Consider the following 20,813-nt stretch of genomic DNA (forward strand, 5'->3'; position numbering starts at 1 on the left):
AATATCCTTTTATAGATTCTCTCTTCCTTTCCTTTTCATGTTTATTTTTGTTCTTCTCAGTACCACAGTACCACCTAATTTCATTGTACTCGTTACAGTGACAATAAAGCTATTCTGATTCTGACATACCTTCAGAATCTAGTCTCTAGCCACTTTTCAAATTTGAAGTGTTTTATTAGTGCTCAAATATGGGACTTTTTCATATATTAACTATTTCAAAACTATTTATATATTGAAAAATACTTGATATATAAATGTTCATGTTTTTAACATTTTTTATGCATATCAGTGTTAAGTGTTAAGTTGATTTAAGATGGAATGATATATATGGGTTACTGAAAGCATTTCACTGCAACAGAATGCTTGGTATTACACTATGAACTTTATAGAAGGTTGTGTTTCCTGGCTTAATTTTAATTGTTCTCTTTCTGCCAACAAATTATTTCAAAATGCTTAGACCTGCATTGCAATTTTATAGAATCAGGAACAGCTGCAAGGTTCTGTCACGGTGACCACAAGTTCAGAGGAACTTCATTTGGAGAATCATTAAAGAATTTCGGTTTCTGCTTGACCAATTATTTTTTGTTTGTTTTGTTGTTGTTGTTGTTTCTTTTCTTGGGTTTCTTGGCTTTACTTATGAAGAGTGTTGTCTCCACCAGGAGTAGGTTTTCCCAGAAGGAAGATAGTGTGACAGGTGCAGGAAACCAGATCCAGCACGTCAATTATCAGAGGTGTTTGCGCAACAGCTCACTTACCCAAATGACCAAGCTTGCCAGATGAGATGCTTTATGTTTCCATGGAACTGTTGTTTACAGTGGGTAGTGTGAAAAGCTGCAAGCTCACAAACAGAACTGAGTTCAGCTGACAGCACATAAAAAATGTCTTCATATGTCTTTATTTCCATTCATGCAAACTGCTGCTGGAGACCTCTGCATTACTCTGCCAAATCGAGCCCTGCACTCACAAATTTCAATGTGGCCCACTTATCAGTTTAGGTTCCATAAATTTTGTCCCACCTAGTTGTTGCTGAGGTCTGCACGCGTGGCGCACATGCTAAAATCAACAATCTGAAGCAAAGGTATTCTGAGAATGACGGGGAAGTACTCCTTTATTAACTGTTAAGAGACGTTCATGCATCCTTCTGCCAAGTTTATGACGTTTTTGTAACTGGGAACTGAATCTGCGTAAAAAAAAGAAAAAAGAAAAAAATTGAAGAGGAAAATGTAAATAAATAAAAAGTCCAGCAGAGCTATTGCTATTGTCGCTCTTGAGTTTTTTGTTGTTTGATGTTCTTGAAAGCGGAGCTGCTGCCCGTTGTCATGCTGATAAATGAGCTAGTGTCCAAACACTGACGTCTGTCCCACACTGATGCTCCATCAAAGGCATCTCCATATTCGTTAAATTCGTTCTGACTACGCCCCGATTACCGGGCGTGTCTGCACTGTGCTGATGGAGATTCCGGGGTTTTTTTGCAGCCTGCTCCACCTGCTTTAAACCGTAGCGAGTTTGAATCCGATTTAGTCTAACAGCAGCAGCAGCAGCAGGATGGCCTCCAACACTGGGACTATGGCAAACCTTCCCAGCGGGGTCGGAATATGTACCACCATCCCCGACATCCTGTACCTCCCAGAACTGGTAAGAAACGGCGATTGTAGGAACTTTTCTCTGTCACACAGTTTTTACTCACAAAACATGCAGAAACTTTCTTATCCAGAGAGTTGGACTGTTGTTCAGATTGAAAGCCCTTAAAAAATAATTTAAAAAAAAAAAGAAAAGAAAGAAAATAATTTTTAACCATTTTCTACTTTTTATTTCAGTGACGGTTTTTGTTTTCTGAAACAGAAGGACAAAATTGTTTCATTTCTGGTTAACTTGTGGTTCAAAATATATTTATATAGTAGGTATAGTATAAAAGTAAGTTACAAATAAGGTTAACCTTCTCACTTTCTGTTCACAGCAGTAGTAAGAGGAGCTGATTTACAGCCACTTTGCAGAGAACGTGGTTCCGAACGTTTTTGTGCTGTCCTGTGCCTAATTTTAAGTTGGCTTCACCCTACTGATAACTGAAATTTATAGGATGCTGACTGAGGGTTAATGATGTGGGTAGGATAATCTTCCTACATGAGCAATATTACAATTAATTATATTCCAGTGAATATGTCATGAGCCAAACATCACAATAGGCGGATGACAGACCGAGCAGGTTGGATTCCTATGATGACTCTGTGCAGTGGAGGAAAACAGATATGAAAAGAAAAAATGTTTTCATAAGCCACATTTAACTTAAGGAAATGTCAGCAGTGGAGGAATGTAGCAGGTGTTTTCACATGAATGTGTGCATCAACTCAAACACCCTAACACAGACGCAAAGGGTGTGAACAGGTGGAGTTCAGACAGTGATGGCAGACGGTGGAGGAGGGTCAGGCTCCCTGAATAATGCAGTCTGTCAATCATTAAAGGTGTAGAGTAAACGAAGGCAGTCATGCCTGTACTGCATGCCCAAGTAGAAGTACAGGTTCTACAAATAACTGCAACACATGTTGTGGAAACATATAATTTCCTTAAACTAAAGCATTATGATAGTCCCAGATCTAACTAAGGCTGTCATTTAGGAGCTTCTAAGCCCTTGTGGAGATTTTTCACATGTGTTCCAGCTCTTCTCATGTATACATGATGTATACATGTTGTTGCAGGTTTTTGGTGGTCTGGTGTGGATCTTGGTGGCATGCACACTGGTAGTGCCAGAAAATCCTCAGGGCTGGGTCATGTTTGTCTCTGTCTTCTGCTTTGTGATGACTTTTATCTGGATGGTGGTGTTCGCCTGTGGGAGACATCATAATAAAGCCAGCTGGGCAGCAGCAGTAAGTCCTCCACAAATCATATCACACACACTTTCACTTGTCCTTGCTGCTTGGCAGCTGTCTGATTGTTGAACTTTTATCTCTATTTTTGTTATAAAAGTAGTTATAAAGCATCTTGAGGCTATTGTTCTTGATTTGGTGCTATATAAATAAAACTGACTTGAAGTGTGTTTGCTGACATTATAATGATACATTCATTCCTGTTTATGTAGCTCTATCATACCTTTTCTTGACTCCAGTAGCAGGAAGTACCCCTGGCAGATAGAGGATCCAACTTATACGCAATAGAAACTGACCAGCCTGAAGTCCTACCTCGTTGTTTTGTCTGTTATAAACTGTAGTATAATACAGCGAACAATATTAATATGGTTGCTTCAGAGAAACACGGATAGTTCTAATTGCAAATAAATGCAGTTAAATGATGGTAGATATACAGCATCTACCTTCATCATCAACCCTGACACATGCCTCACTTTAGAGGTAAAAAAGAGACAGGAAAACAGAGATTTTGGCAGAGTTTTAAGGAAAACGCAACCTTCCTTATAATTCTATATAATATACATATAGTACATATAATTATATATAAACCACAATTAAATGTTACAATTTAATCCAATTTACTTTTCCTTCTTGAGCTTGTGTCCATTCTATATCATTGTTCTGAACTTTTCTTCTGCAGTGGTTAAATGACAAGCATCAGTGCAAGATTGCTTTGACAATCTTCTTCGGTTGCTTTCCGTGGTGCTCTGACACCTGATATTTAAGAATTTGCAGCTACAAAACAAGCTTTTCGATGCAAACACACACAACACAATAGCTTTACATGCCAGTGTTTGACAGGATTTTCAAACACATGCCAGTGTTTGACAGGATTTTGCAACTATATGTGTGTTTTGACTCTATGCCAATGCAGGCAGTCACCATTTTGAAGACATCACCACATAACAATGAATGTCTTGTCTCGCTCTTTTTCTTCCTCCTCTGTCAGGACTTTTTGTATCACGGCATTGCTGCATTCTTCTACCTCAGTGCTTCAGTGGCGTTGGCCAAAGTGACGCTGGATCTGAGCGGAAAACAGGGCAACAACACAACTACAGAATCACGCAACTACAAGTTGGACGTCTCTGCAGTGGTGAGTCAGGCTGTTGACCGAGTTGTTACTTGTTGTTACTTGGGTGACACAAAGAAATGAATGATTATAAAGCTAATTAAATAAAGCCCACGGAGAATTACACACTGGTTGCAGTTTTCTTTCAGAGTTGGCTCTCAGTGAGTTGAAATAGTGATACAAGAGGTAGTCGTATATTTCAGTGAGGCAAACATAAAAATACCAAATAGTTTTTATTGCATTAACTCTTTCAGGCTTCATTTTTAATTTTACTTTAAATGTACTGATTTTTTACTTTACTTTGTAGATGTTTTGTTTTTGTTTTGAGGTATTTAACCTATTTTAGATCATGTTCCGATTAGTTGATTCCTTTGGATCTTTTAATAAGAAAAAATAGGAAGAATCAGAAGAAATCAAGTCAGTAGAATATTTGCACAGATCTTCATGAATTTCTGTCTGTCATGGATGTAATATTTGATCAACTCCATAGCCCTAACTTAAAAAAAAAATAACATAGGAGGCTATCATTACCTAGTAAAATGATCCCAAAATACTAAAAATAACTTTGAAATGTCACCTGCTTTACTTCTGCAGTCTTCTGCTGTGTAAGTATCGACTCGCTTAGTAGACATTTTTGTCGCTAGTGGTTTTCTATCCATTTGTAATCGTTTTGTGTCTATTTGCATTAATGTTCTATGTCTTTGTAGTCATTATATTCTATTATTTCTTGTTAATTAACTTGTTTTTTGTCTTTATACTAAGCTAGGCTAAAGTGGTTTTAATCTAGATGTTAAGTCTCAACAAAAAAGAGAATGTTTGGCACATTGTCAAACAACGGCTTTGAAACTGAAGCCAGCCTATTTTTTAAAATATGAAACTACTTAAGAATAAACTTTTAGTGCACTCAAGGTGGTGAAGTGGAGACTATTCTAAAACCTCTTTCTCCAGGGCAAATATTTCATTGCATTGCAGCAGCACCAGCAGATCTGCTTTAACATTTAGCTCTATCATACAAGATTTACTCTCAACACATTACTCTCAACAAATGACTTCTAATCAAAGATGGATATTATGAACAATTTAGCTTCAGTAATACCTGGAGGAAATGTTATATGTTGCTGTTAACAATGCTTAAAATCTGATACTGTGTTGGTTTGGATTTTTTTAAGGCTTTAAGTTTCAGTGGTTCAAAGATCTTTTAAGGTTTTGATGACCTTCTGACCTCCTGATGTTCTCTGTCTTTGCAGGTTTTCTCATATGTAGCCACTCTTCTCTACTTCGTCCACACAATCCTGTCTGCCATCCGATGGAAATCTTTCTAGAAGCTTCCTCCCTATAAACCACCATAACTGCACTATAACTGAACTGAATTTCATTTTGTACATACGGAAATGCGGATATGACGGGGGTTTGGTGATGAAGACTGTCAAGTTACTGATCTGGCTTTTCCCTCTGCTAAATGAAGGACAATCTGGATCTCACTGTGCCTCACACTGCCTCATGTCTACTGTTAACTTCCAGAATACCATACCACAGTATCACTACTTACAGCCACAAGATTAAAACCAGGGGCCACACAGTGTGTAGGGACTGGATATTTGTGAATGTGCTGGGATGCCAAGCACTGGAATGCGAAAGGTGGATCCTTTGCACTCCTTATCCCAGTAATAATGGGGTCTGAGATTAACACCTTAGATTAGTTTCAGATTTCATTTGCCATTTTAAATAGTTCTCATTTTGCAAACATTTTTAAGTTGACATAGTTTTCCAATAAAACCCTGCTTTGTAGTAAAATAATCAATGCTACGTATATGTCAGTAGTTTTAATGTTGTGGCTGTTTTGGTAAATGGTAAATGGCCTGTATTTGTATAGCGCTTTACTTAGTCCCTAAGGACCCCAAAGCGTTCATAATCACTACTCAAGCTCTCATTATATAGAAATGTCAGAACGCCAAAATAAAGAATAACCAGGATAGGAACAGAATGATTGTATAGCCAGACATAAAAAGATTTATCACTGCCCTGCAAAACTGAGCAAGCCAGCTTACTTAGAAAGACTGAGGGACTAGAGAGACAAGCTACACATTAACTTAGCATCACTTTTATTTGCTGATATCAGAACACCTGATATCATTTGGTGAGGAGTGAACTTATCACTTGAATGATCATTCTGCTCCACTCCATGAAAATAATATTTGACATATTTAGTTTAAATTAATGTGATAATTAATTTATCAGTGATTAATTTCAGGTTTCTATGGGTCCTTTACTCCTTTTCTTCTCATCATTATTATTTGGATAACTTTGTCCTTTAATGAAAACCTTTAGATTAATATTATTGTTCTGCTCTCAGCTGACTAAAGAAAGGATCGGGTGGGGAAACATTTATATTTTTGTAGGTTTATTCACATTGTCAATAAGAAAAAAAAGAAATTCAATTGCTGAACACTACAGGAAAACAGATTATATTTTTTCTTTTTTATTATAAGCCTTTTTAACTTTCAGCTTAACTTTTGTAATTTTTGAACAACAAACTAATTTCTTTGAAATTAAATAAATTTGGGGTTTTTTCATGAAATATGTGAAGTGTTTCTGTATGCTATATTACCAGATTTTTGTAAGGTGAATACAATACATTCAGATAGAGATTGTGGTTTGTTGAATAGTTATGCTATGTGTTGAGTGCTTACAAATTTTATGCCAAGGAGTCCAGACCAAGTCTGCTGTGACACACACAAAAGGGGATTTTGAGAACTTGTTTTTGTATCAGTTTGTGAACAGATTTTTTCAACATAATGCAGTTCATGAAGTGTGACTGATCAATATGTGGTATATAGAAACAGTATCCATTACATCACCAACTTTGAGCTTTGAAACTTTGAACTAGGACTGTAGTTGCGATTTTAATGTAAACATGGGGAACCAACCTTAAGAAGGGTCAAAAACTAGTTCCAGAGAAGAAGTTTAGCTAAATACAAAATAATTTGTCAATAATTTATTAATGAATAAAGAAAATCTGGTCCGTTCAATCAAATTTCATTTATATAGTGCAAAATGATAACAACAGTTGTCTCAAGGTGCTTTATATTTTAGGGTAAAAACTCTACAATAATATAGAGAAAACAGAAACCCCCAAAATCAGATGACCCCCTACGACAGGGGTGGGGAACCTTTTTTATATGAAGGGCCATTTAAATGTTTATATATTTCTCAGAGGGACATACTACTATGAACACATACCTAGCGATCCAAAAAGAAAGACCAAAAAAGCTACATGAGGTTTCAGCTCGCCAACACACCTCACAGCAGCCGGAGGTGATTGCGACAACACGAGCTTGACACAGGGGTCGAGGGGACACGAGAGAGAGGGAGACAAAGACATGACTAAGACACACAAAGGACAAGGGAGACTTAAACACAAGTTAGAACATAATACAAAAAAGGCACAAAACTCAAAATGCTGGTTCAAGATGAACCAGAGCTATGACATAACCAACTGCAAAAAAATAATGATGAGATTAATTTAAGATAAGATAAGATAAGATAACCTTTATTAGTCCCACGCGTGGGAAATTTTGTTACAGCAGTGGACAGTGCAAAGTTACATGCAAAATTAGAAAAAAGAAAAACACTGGAATAAGATATCAATAGATACTGTACACAACTGTACACAATAGAATAGAATAGAATAGAATAGAATAATATATACAATCGAATAAAATAGAATAAAATAGAATACAAATGCTATATACAATTGAGTATAATACAACGATGCCAGAAAAGAGTATTGCACTTCGTTTGCACTTAATTTGAGATTACAGAGCACATAAACTGCTACTGTTCTGAAGTGCGTTACTATTTAACTATTAATTACTGAACTGGCCAAATGGTTACATTCTTGGGGGCCCTTGGGATTTACATGTAAACAGAACAGCTAGAAAGAGACACAACACAAGATAGAAATGGATAGCAGCCATGAATATTTCACGTAGCAGAAGCTTGTGGTTTTTCTTTTCTGTTTTTAACCACAGTAGCATTTTACTGCTGGAGCAGCAGAACAGCATGAAGCAGAAGCATTAATGATTTATATCAGTTAAATAACAACAATAGCATTTGTCCTGAAAAGCAACTGATAACTATATTTTAATCACTCGAGCAATTTCTTCTGACATAAACACATAAACAACAAGATCCTTATAGCGTTATTTCCCGCCGTTATAAAGCGTTGAATTCATTTGACAGCTGTACAAACTTAATCAAATTTTTAAAAAGTAGTGTGGATGAGTCATGTCCAGATATAATGTCCAGGTTTGATCTTTTTATTCTGACCAGCAGTTAAGAGTTTAAATCAAAGAGAACATGAAAGCAGGTTTTATCGAAGTACAGCAGAGAGCAAATACAGAACACAGTGCCTCATACACAAACAAGATGTGTTTCCATCACTTCAGAGATGCACATTTACAATGGCATATTAATTTCATGGAAAATTCCCATGATCATAACCAGTACTTATTTAAAACTTACCATAATCCTAAACCTCGAACCTTGCTTCATGTCAAGAAAATATAAGTACACATGGAGCCATACTGGCAGTGTGGCAGGTCAGTGAACTGTAGCTGTGATGGATAATTGATGAGAGAAGGCAGGAGGTGATAATAGCAGAGTATTTCCATGAAACTGAAGACGAGAGAAGCCCTGGGATGATGCAGTCTGTCTAAATGACTATGACATTCTAATCTCAGACAACAAACAGTTGATAAGCATTATGGACAAAGATACTTCATGTCTGTGCCTCTTTTGTGGATAGTCTTGATGTTTTAGACAGCAGTGATCTTCCAACTTTGTGTCACCATTTTGGATTTTGATTGACATAGATAACAAGAACATATAATAAAAATTTGACATTTGGCTAAATAAATGGAACACAACAACCCCTCATGCTCAAAGCTCTATAAAGATAGAGGGAACAGTTTGGTGCAGTAATTGGAACTGACCCACACAATTCATCCAACCCCACTCCAGCAACTTTGGTTGCTGATTTTTAACTGCATACCAGAACAATATATACATTTCTTGTCCGACAGCAGTCTGCAGAATGATAATGGTTGTAGAGCAGGGGTGTCGAACTCCAGGCCTCGAGGGCTGGTGTCCTGCAGGTTTTTAGATATCACCCTGGGTCAACACCCCTGAATCAAATGATTAGTTCATTGTCAGGCTTCTGGAGAACTTCATGACATGTTGAGGAGGTCATTTAGACATTTAAATCAGCTGTGCTGGATCAAGGACACATCTAAAACCTGCAGGACACCAGCAGATTTCCAAGAACACAAGAGAAATGTTTCTGGGGAGACAATAACCAAACCAAACGAACCAGTTGCAGGAACCAAAATATGCTAAGAATTGCGCTGGGAGACACTTAAAAGAAGTGGGGGATCTATCGGTTTTGGGAGGAAAGAAAATATGAGAGTAGGGTTGCCAACTCCCTGAAAAATAAATAAGGGACACCTCATGGCCAGGGCTGGGCAACCCGATTGTCTTCACCCTTCCCAGTGTGGGGAATTTATTAGCTCTTTTTTTGGTGTGTGAAATTATTTTTTTAACCATTTGACAAAGTGCGTCCCTTTTCAGCTCAATACTTTTGTTTCTTTTCTTTTTTTTTTGCCTGTCCCGTTTGGTTCTTTTGCCATCAGAATTATTGTCTAAAGGCAAAGAAAGATGCCCAACGGATTTACTTTACCAAATGGACCATCCCAGCCTTGCCGTAATGGTCTATTTGATTCACCTTTTATTGTTTATTTTATTTTCACTTGCTGAATATGGGACAGACATGACTGGGGGAAAGAAAGAGGAGAAAGAAAGAGGGAAAGAAAAACAGCTGAGAAGAGGGACGGGGGAAAAGGGCAAAAAACAAAAACCAACAGACAAAAAATACATATATCGATCACCTGGATCACCTGTTGGGAAAGAAAAAAGAAAACAAGCAGAAGAAAACGAGAGTAATAGAATAAACAACATCACAATGATATATGGGAATATGACAGTAAATACTAAATATTAAACATTATTGTGCAGCACGTAAGATCAACAGCGCACAGTGTGCTTTGAGGTAGGAGCCAAAAAGGGTGTAGTTTGTGTGTGTGATCACCCGTGTGTACACCTGTGAGCATGAACGCGCTTGTTTTTAAAAGGTTCCTTCATGTAATGATCTGCTAGAGGGTGTGGGGGGCCACAGCCCCGTCCTCCAGGGCATGAAGCAGGTATGGAGGAGATCAAAACTCCAGACATCCAGAGGCCCCCAGAACACAAGAGACCAAGGAAGACCAACAAAGGGGCAGCCGCACCACTGTCCCAGAAAGAGCTGAGGAGAGTCCCAGATGAGGGGTCACTCAGCAGCCGCGGAGCAGAAGCCAGGGGGGGGTTGCAGTGACGTGCCCGTGAGCTCCGCCGGCAGCCAGCTGTGCCTGAGTGACCGAGCCCCAGGCCGAGAGGCCGAGGGCACCCCATCCCCGAAGTGGCCCGAGCGAGCCCCAGGCTCCAGGCCCCGATAAGCAGCCACCAAGGAGTGAGCCGGTGTGTACCTGGACGCCCATCCCCGGACACAAAGAACCACCAACGCACCGATGTCTGAGGGCGTCTGCCACCGGCAGGGGGAGTGGTGGGGGGAGATAGGCCTCCAAACCTTGGAGGGCCTGAGATGTCCCCAGAGAGGTGGCGTCTGATACCCAACCTGACATATAGACACAGACATACAGGCACACACAGATACAAACATCCATTCCCACCCTCATGCTCTCATAGGCAATTACTCCACACTCAACCAACGTGGAGACAGACATAAAGAGACACTGTACACACAATCACACTCCCCAAGCGTACTCTATACCCCAGGTCTAGGTACCCTTGCCCCTGGAGGGGGAAACTGCACCCAGACCCAGGTGGTGTTACCCTTTTCCCTGCGGTGGGGAGAAGCAGACTGCCCCGACTCCGCAGCAGCAGGGAGGCCCCACATTCCAGACCCCAGTCGGACGGCCAACTCCTCCTTCTAGCCCCCCCGCTCCAGCAGGCCGCAGAGACCGGGGGTGTGAGAAGACTCCAAACCTCCCTCCACCCGCTCATATGTAGTGTTGATGTATGTGTGTTCTAAGGTGCATTTAAAACCCAGGAGGGCATGGAGCTACCTGCCAGAGAGAAGCAGGTAAGCGCATAGCCCCAATACTTTTGTTTCTAAATACGGAACGATTCCGTTTTTCAAGGGACGGTTGGCAACCCTAGATGAGAGTGTGTTAGCTTAACTATTAGCCAAAAAATCCGTCATCAGTATTATATGAATCATGATAAAACACACCTACCATGTTTTGGGTTCCTGCAACTGGTCCGCCGAGTTATTGTCTCCCCAGAAACACTCCCGTTGTGCTTTTGGAACTCTGTTTTTTCCCATTTGTGTTTTCATTTTTCCTATTTCTGTTGTGTTTTGTGTGCTTTTGCAGCGTTTTTCTTATTGCTGGTGTTTTCTTAAGTTGCAGTCCATTTGGCCTCTCAGGGCCACCGTAGCTCTCTTTATCCAACACCATATTATAACAGCGCACCGTTCACAAACTGTTTGCTCCTCCTGAACATCAACACCTGGCATTAATTACTTGTGCCTACCTTAAATAGATTCACCGTACCAGGAAACAACACACACACACACAAAAGGTGACCCCTAGCGGCAGCTATAACAACCCCCAAAATGGCCCCTAAGATGGTTAAAATGCACATTAGTTTAGGCACAAAGAAAACTTCTTGTCCTTCTGTGCTTGATACTGTTGACCATAATATTCTATTAGAGCGATTAGCACATGCTGTAGGTATTACAGGTACTGCGCTGCAGTGGTTCTATCATATCTATCTAACAGACTCCAATTTGTTCATGAAAATTTAGAGTCCTCTTCACACACTAAGGTTAATTATGAAGTTCCACAGGGTTCAGTGCTAGGACCAATTCTGTTAACATTGTACATGCTTCCCTTAGGCAGTATCATCAGAAGGCATAGCATACATTTTCTTTGCACTTCAGATGATATCTAACTTAATCTATCCATGAAGCCAGATAATACACACCAACTAGTTATGAAGCAGGAATGTCTTAAAGATATAAAGACCTAAAACAGAGGTTATTTTCCTCGGCCCTAAAAACCTTAGAGATACGGTCGTAACCAGATACGTACTCTGGATGGCATTTCTTTGGCCTCCAGTAACACTGTGAGGACTCTTGGAGTCATTTTTGACCAGGACTGCTTTCTTCCATTTGACAATATCTCTAAAATTAGGAATATCCTGTCTTAGAGTGATGCGGAATAACTTGTTCATGCTTTTATTACTTCCAGTCTGGACTACTGTAATTCATTTTTTTAGGATGTCCTAAAAACTCCCTGAAAAGCCTTTCAGTTGATCCAAAATGCTGCAGCAAAAATACCAACAGGTACATTGTAATGTTTTTTCTTTCTGTTTATCCAACTTTTTATTGCTTTGTTTTGTTATATCCTCCTGAGAACCAAGGAAAAAGATTCTTCCGATTTAACTTTTTTTTGTAATTTCCTGTGTCTTTGGGGTCACCCAAACACATGAGATATCATTGGAAAGCCCAGAATGTCCTTTATTTACTACATTGGGCTGGTTCTCAGGAGGATTTATCATGTCATGTTAACCTGTACCGTTGCCTCATGTACACCAATATCCTCTGCAGCCACCTTATGGTGAAACTGCTGTACTACAGGTAAGGCATACACTTATTCACATTGGCGTCAATAAAAGCAAAACTGATAACAGCCCTAAAATGTGAATACACACAATGCACCTGTTTCTATTATTAGCTAAAAAAAAAAAAAGAAAAAGATAAAGATTAAAAAAAAAGAACAATAAAAGTCAGTCATTAATTGTTACTATCTTACAGTTAACTTTAAGATAACTTTTTTTTACAGTATAAAATAAGTAGAAACAAGTCTGAAATAATATCCAAAACTATTACCACAGCCCATAAGATATCTGAAAACTAGATATTTATTCATTTATTATTAGTGAAAGGGAAATGTACTGTTTTATTTTTTACTACTGCAAAGAAAAGAAAGAGCCTTCATTTATTTTATTTAAAAAATGCTACACTTGTAATTGGATGGTCCCCAAGTAAGCTCTGACATTAAACATGATCTTCAAAAGACAAAGGATTTTTTTTTTTATTATGGTTGGTAGCATGAAATCCTAGAGGTTTCCTGTTATTGAAAAATTCATGCTACAAATAGAACTGAACATACATTAGAAAAACTTATGTTTAGAAGGCTAGTTGTGCTGTGCATTAAACTATTTAATAAAAGGCAATAACATATACATTTTAAATATTTATTAACCAGTTTAAGAAATATATGTTGTAATCTAATAATCTACAAACAGAAGATTTTCAAAAGTGCTCAAGTTATAAGTATTGATAAATGCATTAATTACCAAAAAATACAAAAATTTAACAAAACCAAAAGTATTTTTGTAGCAAGTATAATTCCAGCTAAGATAAACAGGTATTTATATAATAAAGCCTCCACTTACAGACTGTTAATACATACACTGATACACTGAACTAGAAACTGATGTTGTGATATATGTTGATGAAAAGAGACCCATAACTCTACAGTCCATTCATGTGGAATCTGAATTTATTAAAGTATTAACTTTCATTTAAACTAATATTTGTTTGTAGAACGCACAATGCATTTCTGAACATCAGAAACTATTAATCACACACTAATATGGACATTTGTAAATTTTGTTTTGTTGTACCAGCATCCTCTGGTACCAGAACGCCTGGAGTAAATACACACAGTGCAAATAAAACTGAAATTCGAGACCTCCAAAGGGGCTGGTGAGCACTGCTGAGCAGGGACACTGCTTAACCCAGTTTGGAGATAATGATGCTACCTTTGATCCATAAGGTGTCAATGTCTTTGAGTGATGTCACTCTGTGGTGAAAATAAAACAGCTGCTGGCCATCCACAAACACACGAAATCTGCTTTGTTCACACCGAATCTCAATCTGTGAGGACAGAGGGAATGTTTATTTAATTTTACATTCTTTTTCTTTCAGGAGAGGTGTGCATTGAGTAGTTGCCATTCATTCATGTACTCCTTGTTATTGCCGATCATTTCATGACACTCGGTAACAATAACATATCCATAGAATGTACTCTATTTTGCGCTAACATATTCTACACATGTAATTTATATGTATAGCATAAACTCATAAATGCCATTACAGTATCAACAAGTTTATGGTACCTTGAAGGGCTGGTCTCTGATGAAGGGGAAAAAAGGAACAGCTTTGTCAACATCTCCCCAGGATCCAGACATGCAGGCTCTTCGTAGCACTTGTCTGTCCTTGAATCGAACACACATCTCCAGAGCCACATCAGGTGGAGGCTCCCTGGATGTGCCACAACCACATGTCAGGGCAATGTAGAACCTAACAGGGGGATGGATATACAGTATGAATCTGGCCACACCTTTCCTTAGATTATCACATAATAAATGAATTTTATATGCAGTGGTTTCTCAAAAGGGAATCCTACAATCAGGCATCGTTTTGGACTTGAATAATGGAGAAATCTCTGTAGGTGAGGCGATTACCATACTGATGTCACTGACTTTAAGCCCATCTTACTGGAGGTCCCTCATTACCCCTCAAAGTCACAGAGACCTTTTTTAAATTCTGTCTAGATAACTTTTCTTCAGCATTCACTTCAAAAGTCTTTAAGGCAGCTGTCTCAAACTCAGAGCTGCTGGGGGCCACTGCTGGCACTGTCATCTCATTTGAGGGCCAAGTATTCAATCAGAACAAAAAAGAAAACATCCACAAATATTTCCAAAAATGTAGTTTTTTTATTTTAAATATTGTATAATAAGACAAAACTGCAAATGTAAGCACAATTTTTTTCTCATGCTTAACTAACTCATCAGGCACTCTGCACTGGCTGCAGTGGTTATTATTATATTTACATGCTTTAATTTTCCATTTCTCGTCAGTAGCAACTCGTACTTTTTGACTCTCCTTTTTCTCCCTCCCTCGCCCTCACACACACACAACGGGAGGGGCTGTCCCACACGTTCTCCCTGCAGCACAGACTACACTGTCCATGATGCAACATTCTTAAAGGACCTGTAACACTCTGCTCATGTTGCCTTCATATTAAATAATTTTAAAGGAATAGGTATGGCGGGAAGAAGGATCTCATATATAGTGTGGTTATACTGTGGGAAGGATGGAAAGTCAGTAAAACATTTCTACCTATCAGGATGGGGATTCACAGTACCAATCACTATGATCCTTTTTCCCAGCTGCATTCCTCCTGGTATATGACCTCTGAAAGGAACTGCCTGCACACACAAGCATTTGCATAGAGCAACAAAATGCTGAAAAAACACAGTTAATTAAATTTGATTTAAATAATGAAAGACAAGAAATGCATGCAAGTTGAAAACTAAAAAATCAAAAGGCAAGCAAGTGGTGAGCCTAAATAATTTTGGATGAATCTAATGGAAATATATGGTACAATAAAATTACAAAAATTACTGAGAATTCAAGAATAAAGCTGAAAATTTTTAAGACAAAATGATAAGAATACAAATATGCTTTTTTGTTGAAAAAATTAAATTCACTTCTGTAGCACCAAATCACAACAACAGTCACCTCCAGGCACTAACTTTCTATATATTGTAAGGTAGTCACTGTATAAATGGTAGCATAATCTGACCAGAAAAGGCTAAAGTGTTACTTTATTTCCAAAATGTTTTCAAAGTAAAGTGTAAATTGGATAAAAATAAAAATTTTACAAGATCCACTGTAAAATAAATAGAAATATACACATTTTATATTATATTGTGACACTAAAATAGCACCAGTTATTATTATTATGGATGGAAAATATATGTAATCATATTTTGTTTGTTCTTTTTTGCTTGTGTATTAACAGTGACACAAAAGTCAGTCAGTACTTAAAGTATTTATGCTTTGTATTGTCATAATAATACTTTTTTTTTTAGCTTTATGCACTCAAAGAGCGACTAGCACATGCTGTAGGTATTACAGGTACTGTGCTGCAGTGGTTTGTATCATATCAAGATAACAAGATGTATCAAGATAACAACCCCCAAAATGGCCCCTAAGATGGTTAAAATGCACATTAGTTTAGGCACAAAGAAAACTTCTTGTCCTTCCGTGCTTGATACTGTTGACCATAATATTCTATTAGAGCGATTAGCACATGCTGTAGGTATTACAGGTACTGTGCTGCAGTGGTTTGTAACATATCTATCTAACAGACTCCAATTTGTTCATGTAAATGGAGAGTCCTCTTCACACACTAAGGTTAATTATGAAGTTCCTCAGGGTTCAGTGCTAGGACCAATTCTGTTAACATTATACATGCTTCCCTTAGGCAGTATCATCAGAAGGCATAACATACATTTTCACTGCTGTGCGGATGACACCCAACTCTACCTATCCACGAAGCCAGAAAACACACATCAATTAGTTAAACTGCAGGAATAGAATGTCTTAAAGATATAAAGACCTCTAACTTTCTGCTTCTAAATTCAGATTAAATTGGGGTTATTTGTACTCGGCCCTGACAATCTTAGAAATATGGTATCTAACCAGATTCAGTGCACATATTGAACATTTTCCATTTGCACAATATCTCTAAAATTAGAAATATCCTGTCTCAGAGTGACGCTGAAAAACTAGTTCATGCATTTATTACTTCCAGGTTGGACTACTGTAATTCATTATTATCAGGATGTCCTGAAAACTCTCTGAAAAGCCTTCAGTTAATCCAAAATGCTGCAGCAAGAGTCCTGACAGGGACTAGAAAGAGAGAGCAGATTTCTCCTGTATTGGCTTCCCTTCATTGGCTTCCTGTTAAATCCAGAATTGAATTCGAAATCCTGCTCCTCACATACAAGGACTTAAATAATCAGGCCCCATCTTATCTTAATGACCTTGTAGTACCATATCACCCTATTAGAGCACTTCGCTCTCACACTGCAGGCTTACTTGTTGTTCCTAGAGTATTTAAAAGTAGAATGGGAGGGAGAGCCTTCAGTTTTCAGGCCCCTCTTCTGTGGAACCAGCTTCCAGTTTGGATTTGGAAGACAGACACTATCTCTACTTTTAAGATTTGGCTTAAGATTTTCCTTTTTGCTAAAGCATATAGTTAGGGCTGGATCAGGTGACCCTGAATCCTTCCTTAGTTATGCTGCAGTAGGTGTAGGCTGCTGGGGGATTCCCATGATGCATTGAGTATTTCTTCTTCAGTCACCTTTCTCACTCACTATGTGTTAATGGACCTCTCTGCATTGAATCATACTTGTTATTAATCTCTGTCTCTCTTCCACAGCATGTCTTTATCCTGTCTTCCTTCTCTCACCCCAACCGGTCGCAGCAGATGGCCCCGCCCCTCCCTGAGCCTGGTTCTGCCGGAGGTTTCTTCCTGTTAAAAGGGAGTTTTTCCTTCCCACTGTCGCCAAAATGCTTGCTCATAGGGGGTCATATGATTGTTGGGTTTTTCACTGTATGTATTATTGTAGGGTCTACCTTACAATATGAAGCACTTTGAGGCGACTGTTGTTGTGATTTGGCGCTGTATAAATAAAATTGATTTGAATTGACATGAAATGACATGAAATTCAAATATATTGTGTTTATTTATTACACTGAAACTGATTAATAAGCTATTAATAATGTAACTGTTATTGACATGATGCACAGCCTATTTGTGATTAAAATAATAAACTTTAAATTTTAAATTTCCATCAAAGGTGAAATAGTGTTTTGTTTTATTTTGTTACTTGCAGCCTTCACATCAAAGTGTGTTTGCTTGATATTCATGTGACATTACCAGTTTTCTCTCAGTGTCTCTGTCAGGAGGGTCAGTATTTGCTTTTCTAGGCTCAGTCCCACCTCTCTGTGGTAAATTCCATTTCTGAAGGGAAACAAAAAAATAATTGCAACTTCACCGGAAGTGTAGATAGATAGATAGATAGATAGATAGATAGATAGATAGATAGATAGATAGATAGATAGATAGATAGATAGATAGATAGCGTGACAATAAATACATCACAATTACATAGACAATTATTTCGGTTTACAATAGAAAGCTTGGTATTTACTTCACTCCTTCCTGCTGGCCGAATGAAGTCAAAGCATAGGTCACAGTTTGATCACGTGCTCTCAAAGCGTGAACAAGGCAGGAAGCTATTTGAGTTGAAGTTGACCTTCAAAATATAAGCTTCAGATTTTAACTCGTGCTATAAACTTTGTAATAACAAATCAGAAGCTCACTTACGAGCAATTTACATGTTCAGTTGATTTAGGTGAAATTCACAGACTTGAAAGGCAGCGGATGAATTTATTTTTCGTGTTATAAGCCAGCGCAGTTTATAATTTCCCAGAAAAGAATGAAGTCAGTATTTTTACAGACCGGAGCTGAATAATAGTTTGATTCTTCTATCACGACCATCAACCCTTCTACGCTTATTGTTAAACCAATTATTAATTTGCTCAAGAACTGATATTGGAAAAGTAAAGCTGGAATATGGGACAACCATAATATAATTTAGATATAAGACTTAAGTTGATTGTATTAGTTTTATTTTTCTTTCTTTGTGCGCGTGTGTTTATTTTTATTTAAAAAACAAACAACCATGGGGCCTTTATTTTGGTGGCTCTAAGCGGAAGAGTCGCTTTACTTACTTCTGCCATTTTAAAACTACCTGTACGAGAACAGGTTGATAGTTTTCAAAACCAAGAAAGCTTAGGTTGTGTCTAAACAGCCACCTGAGAAATAGATCCGAAATCAAAAACGGAAAGTAATGAAGTAGTTTATCAGCCTGCTTCGTCTCTGTGTCCCCTCTCTGCTTCATCGTTGTGGTCACTTACCTTCCTGCCCTGCGCTGCTGTCAAACTGTGTGTTTCAGCCATGTTAACCTGAAGGGAACAAAAAGCAAAGAAATAAGCTGCAGATCCAGTTTGTCTGCCTCTCCTGTCAGCTGAATGAACGGTGACGCAAAGCTTAATCTCAGCACAGACACACACACACACACATTTTTGATAATCAGCTGCCCTGCATGCCTTCCTGTTTCTAGTCAATAACAAGTGCGCTCATTGTGAGGTTACAACTTAAGGCAAAATAAAATAAATCCGCTTCAAGCAAAGCAAATTAAATACAATATGTCTTATTTACTTCAAAAGCTTCAAGTTTACAAGTCTCATATTTTTCATACTGCCAAGACTTCTCGAAAAAAGTGCCTGAAAGAATGCAGTCAATTTATTTACCTTCATGTCTGAGGATAAAGTGCAGAGTTCACGCAAAAGCTCAGCGGGAGAAGATACATTTGTTCGATGGTGTGCCGTGTCAGCTGTCCACTGAATATTTATACTACCAGAAATGTTTCTTAAACCAGGTAATCAAACTTGGTCTGCATTTCTATATTTATTAATACAATGCAGAATATAGATATGCAGAGTAAAACAACTCAAGTGCACAGAAGAAATAAAAAAAAACAAAAAAACAATAAAACTGATTTGACTTTGAGCTAGCTATAAATCTATTCGTTCATCACTCAGTAATTCTCAAATTGAGAGCACCAATCATTAAAAATAAAGACAACCAACAAATATTTTTACTGTTTTTCAAGGGGAATATATTTTGAAGCTGTACAGTAGGACAGTGCATGAGGCCAAATACAAACAGAACCACTAGACTTATCTTAATGGTTACTGCCTTTAGATACACAATAGTTTTTAATCGGATACAATCAGTGTTCCTATCCCATTTGAGATCAGGATCTAAAGAATAGACTCAATCCATAAATACTCACAGTGTCTGCAGCCGAGCTGTGGAGCTTATTTTTACCTGTCTGTGGGCCTGAAATTGCATTTCTAATGTGATTTAGAGAATACTGAAACACTTCTTGTTGTGACTTTTCTGAAGTCACAAATGAAGAATCAAAGAATGGGAGGAAGCAGAGGACATGGAGTCACAGGAATGGGCTGAGCTGCAGGAAACAGGAAATGCAAGCAGCCTTAGAACAAGAGGCTACAGAGCACTCGCTGCATACCGTTACCGTGTTCTACATGCTGTGCACCACATGAAAGCATCTGTTGGTAGCTATAGTTTCTTCTGATTACACTAAACAGATACTTATCAGTGACCTATTGTTGATTCTGATTTGCTGTAATAACAGAAACAAAGCTGGCAGGGATATTCACATATGAAGAAGCTCCACCCCTTCTAACCAGAATGAAAATGTGATACTGTGCATATGTTAGTGTGAGAATACCTGTATGAATTGAAGGAATGACATACAACCAAAGCAACAGCAGGAAAAGCTACAACCTAAATAAAATGCGGGTTTATGAGATTTTCAAATCAGTACATGCTGTTTTGACTGACATATTTTATGCAGCATCCAAACAGTTTTGGAAAATGACAAAATGGCTACAGTGACGTTTAAAACTACAGATAATGAATGTAACAACATTTCAGACATCTTCAAAGAAACAAAATGACTATAAAGAGATGAAAAATGCTTACAAGTTATTAAAACGCAGAGAGAAAATTGGTACAAAGAGAAACAAAATAATATCCAGCACTGGAGGACACAGTCTATAAGGTAATTTGGTAAAGTGAATGCTATCAAGTGGATTTTCCTTCAGCACATACCAGTGTTTGTTGTTGCAGTATTCTAGAACCTTAGCATCCACCAGGTCTCTAGAAATCCATCTAGTGTTAGGGTTCAGTTAACACAGTAAATGGGCC

The 20,813-nt window shown here is 38.1% G+C and overlaps 2 protein-coding genes across 2 annotated transcripts; one reads left to right on the forward strand and one right to left on the reverse strand.

Moving 5' to 3' along the window:
- The first annotated feature begins 1,545 nt into the window (after positions 1-1,545).
- LOC134628397 (myelin and lymphocyte protein-like) lies at positions 1,546-5,675 on the forward strand. The gene is made up of 4 exons (XM_063475061.1): positions 1,546-1,635; positions 2,694-2,861; positions 3,850-3,993; positions 5,217-5,675. The coding sequence occupies exons 1-4, from the start codon at positions 1,546-1,548 to the stop codon at positions 5,289-5,291; spliced, it is 477 nt and encodes a 158-aa protein (XP_063331131.1). The 3' UTR covers positions 5,292-5,675.
- Positions 5,676-13,129: 7,454 nt separating this feature from the next.
- Positions 13,130-19,975, reverse strand: LOC134628398 (galectin-related protein-like). The gene is made up of 6 exons (XM_063475062.2): positions 19,873-19,975; positions 18,932-18,979; positions 17,889-17,972; positions 15,278-15,366; positions 14,272-14,455; positions 13,130-14,029 (listed from the first exon to the last, which is right to left on the reverse strand). The coding sequence occupies exons 2-6, from the start codon at positions 18,971-18,973 to the stop codon at positions 13,886-13,888; spliced, it is 543 nt and encodes a 180-aa protein (XP_063331132.1). The 5' UTR covers positions 18,974-18,979; positions 19,873-19,975; the 3' UTR covers positions 13,130-13,885.
- Between the last annotated feature and the right edge of the window lie 838 nt (positions 19,976-20,813).

This window comes from Pelmatolapia mariae, linkage group LG6 (genome assembly GCF_036321145.2).
Source record: "Pelmatolapia mariae isolate MD_Pm_ZW linkage group LG6, Pm_UMD_F_2, whole genome shotgun sequence".
NCBI lineage: Eukaryota > Metazoa > Chordata > Actinopteri > Cichliformes > Cichlidae > Pelmatolapia > Pelmatolapia mariae.

Bases quoted from the DNA above. Each gene is read 5' to 3' on its own strand.
- LOC134628397 (XM_063475061.1), top strand. From the start codon at position 1,546: ATGGCCTCCAACACTGGGACTATGGCAAACCTTCCCAGCGGGGTCGGA. The intron at 1,636-2,693 runs GTAAGAAACGGC...ATGTTGTTGCAG, and splicing joins TCCTGTACCTCCCAGAACTG to GTTTTTGGTGGTCTGGTGTG. The intron at 3,994-5,216 runs GTGAGTCAGGCT...CTGTCTTTGCAG, and splicing joins AGTTGGACGTCTCTGCAGTG to GTTTTCTCATATGTAGCCAC.
- LOC134628398 (XM_063475062.2), bottom strand. From the start codon at position 18,973: ATGGCTGAAACACACAGTTTGACAGCAGCGCAGGGCAGGAAG. The intron at 17,973-18,931 runs GTAAGTGACCAC...GTTTCCCTTCAG, and splicing joins CAGCAGCGCAGGGCAGGAAG to AAATGGAATTTACCACAGAG. The intron at 14,456-15,277 runs GTAGAAATGTTT...TCCCCCTGTTAG, and splicing joins GTGAATCCCCATCCTGATAG to GTTCTACATTGCCCTGACAT.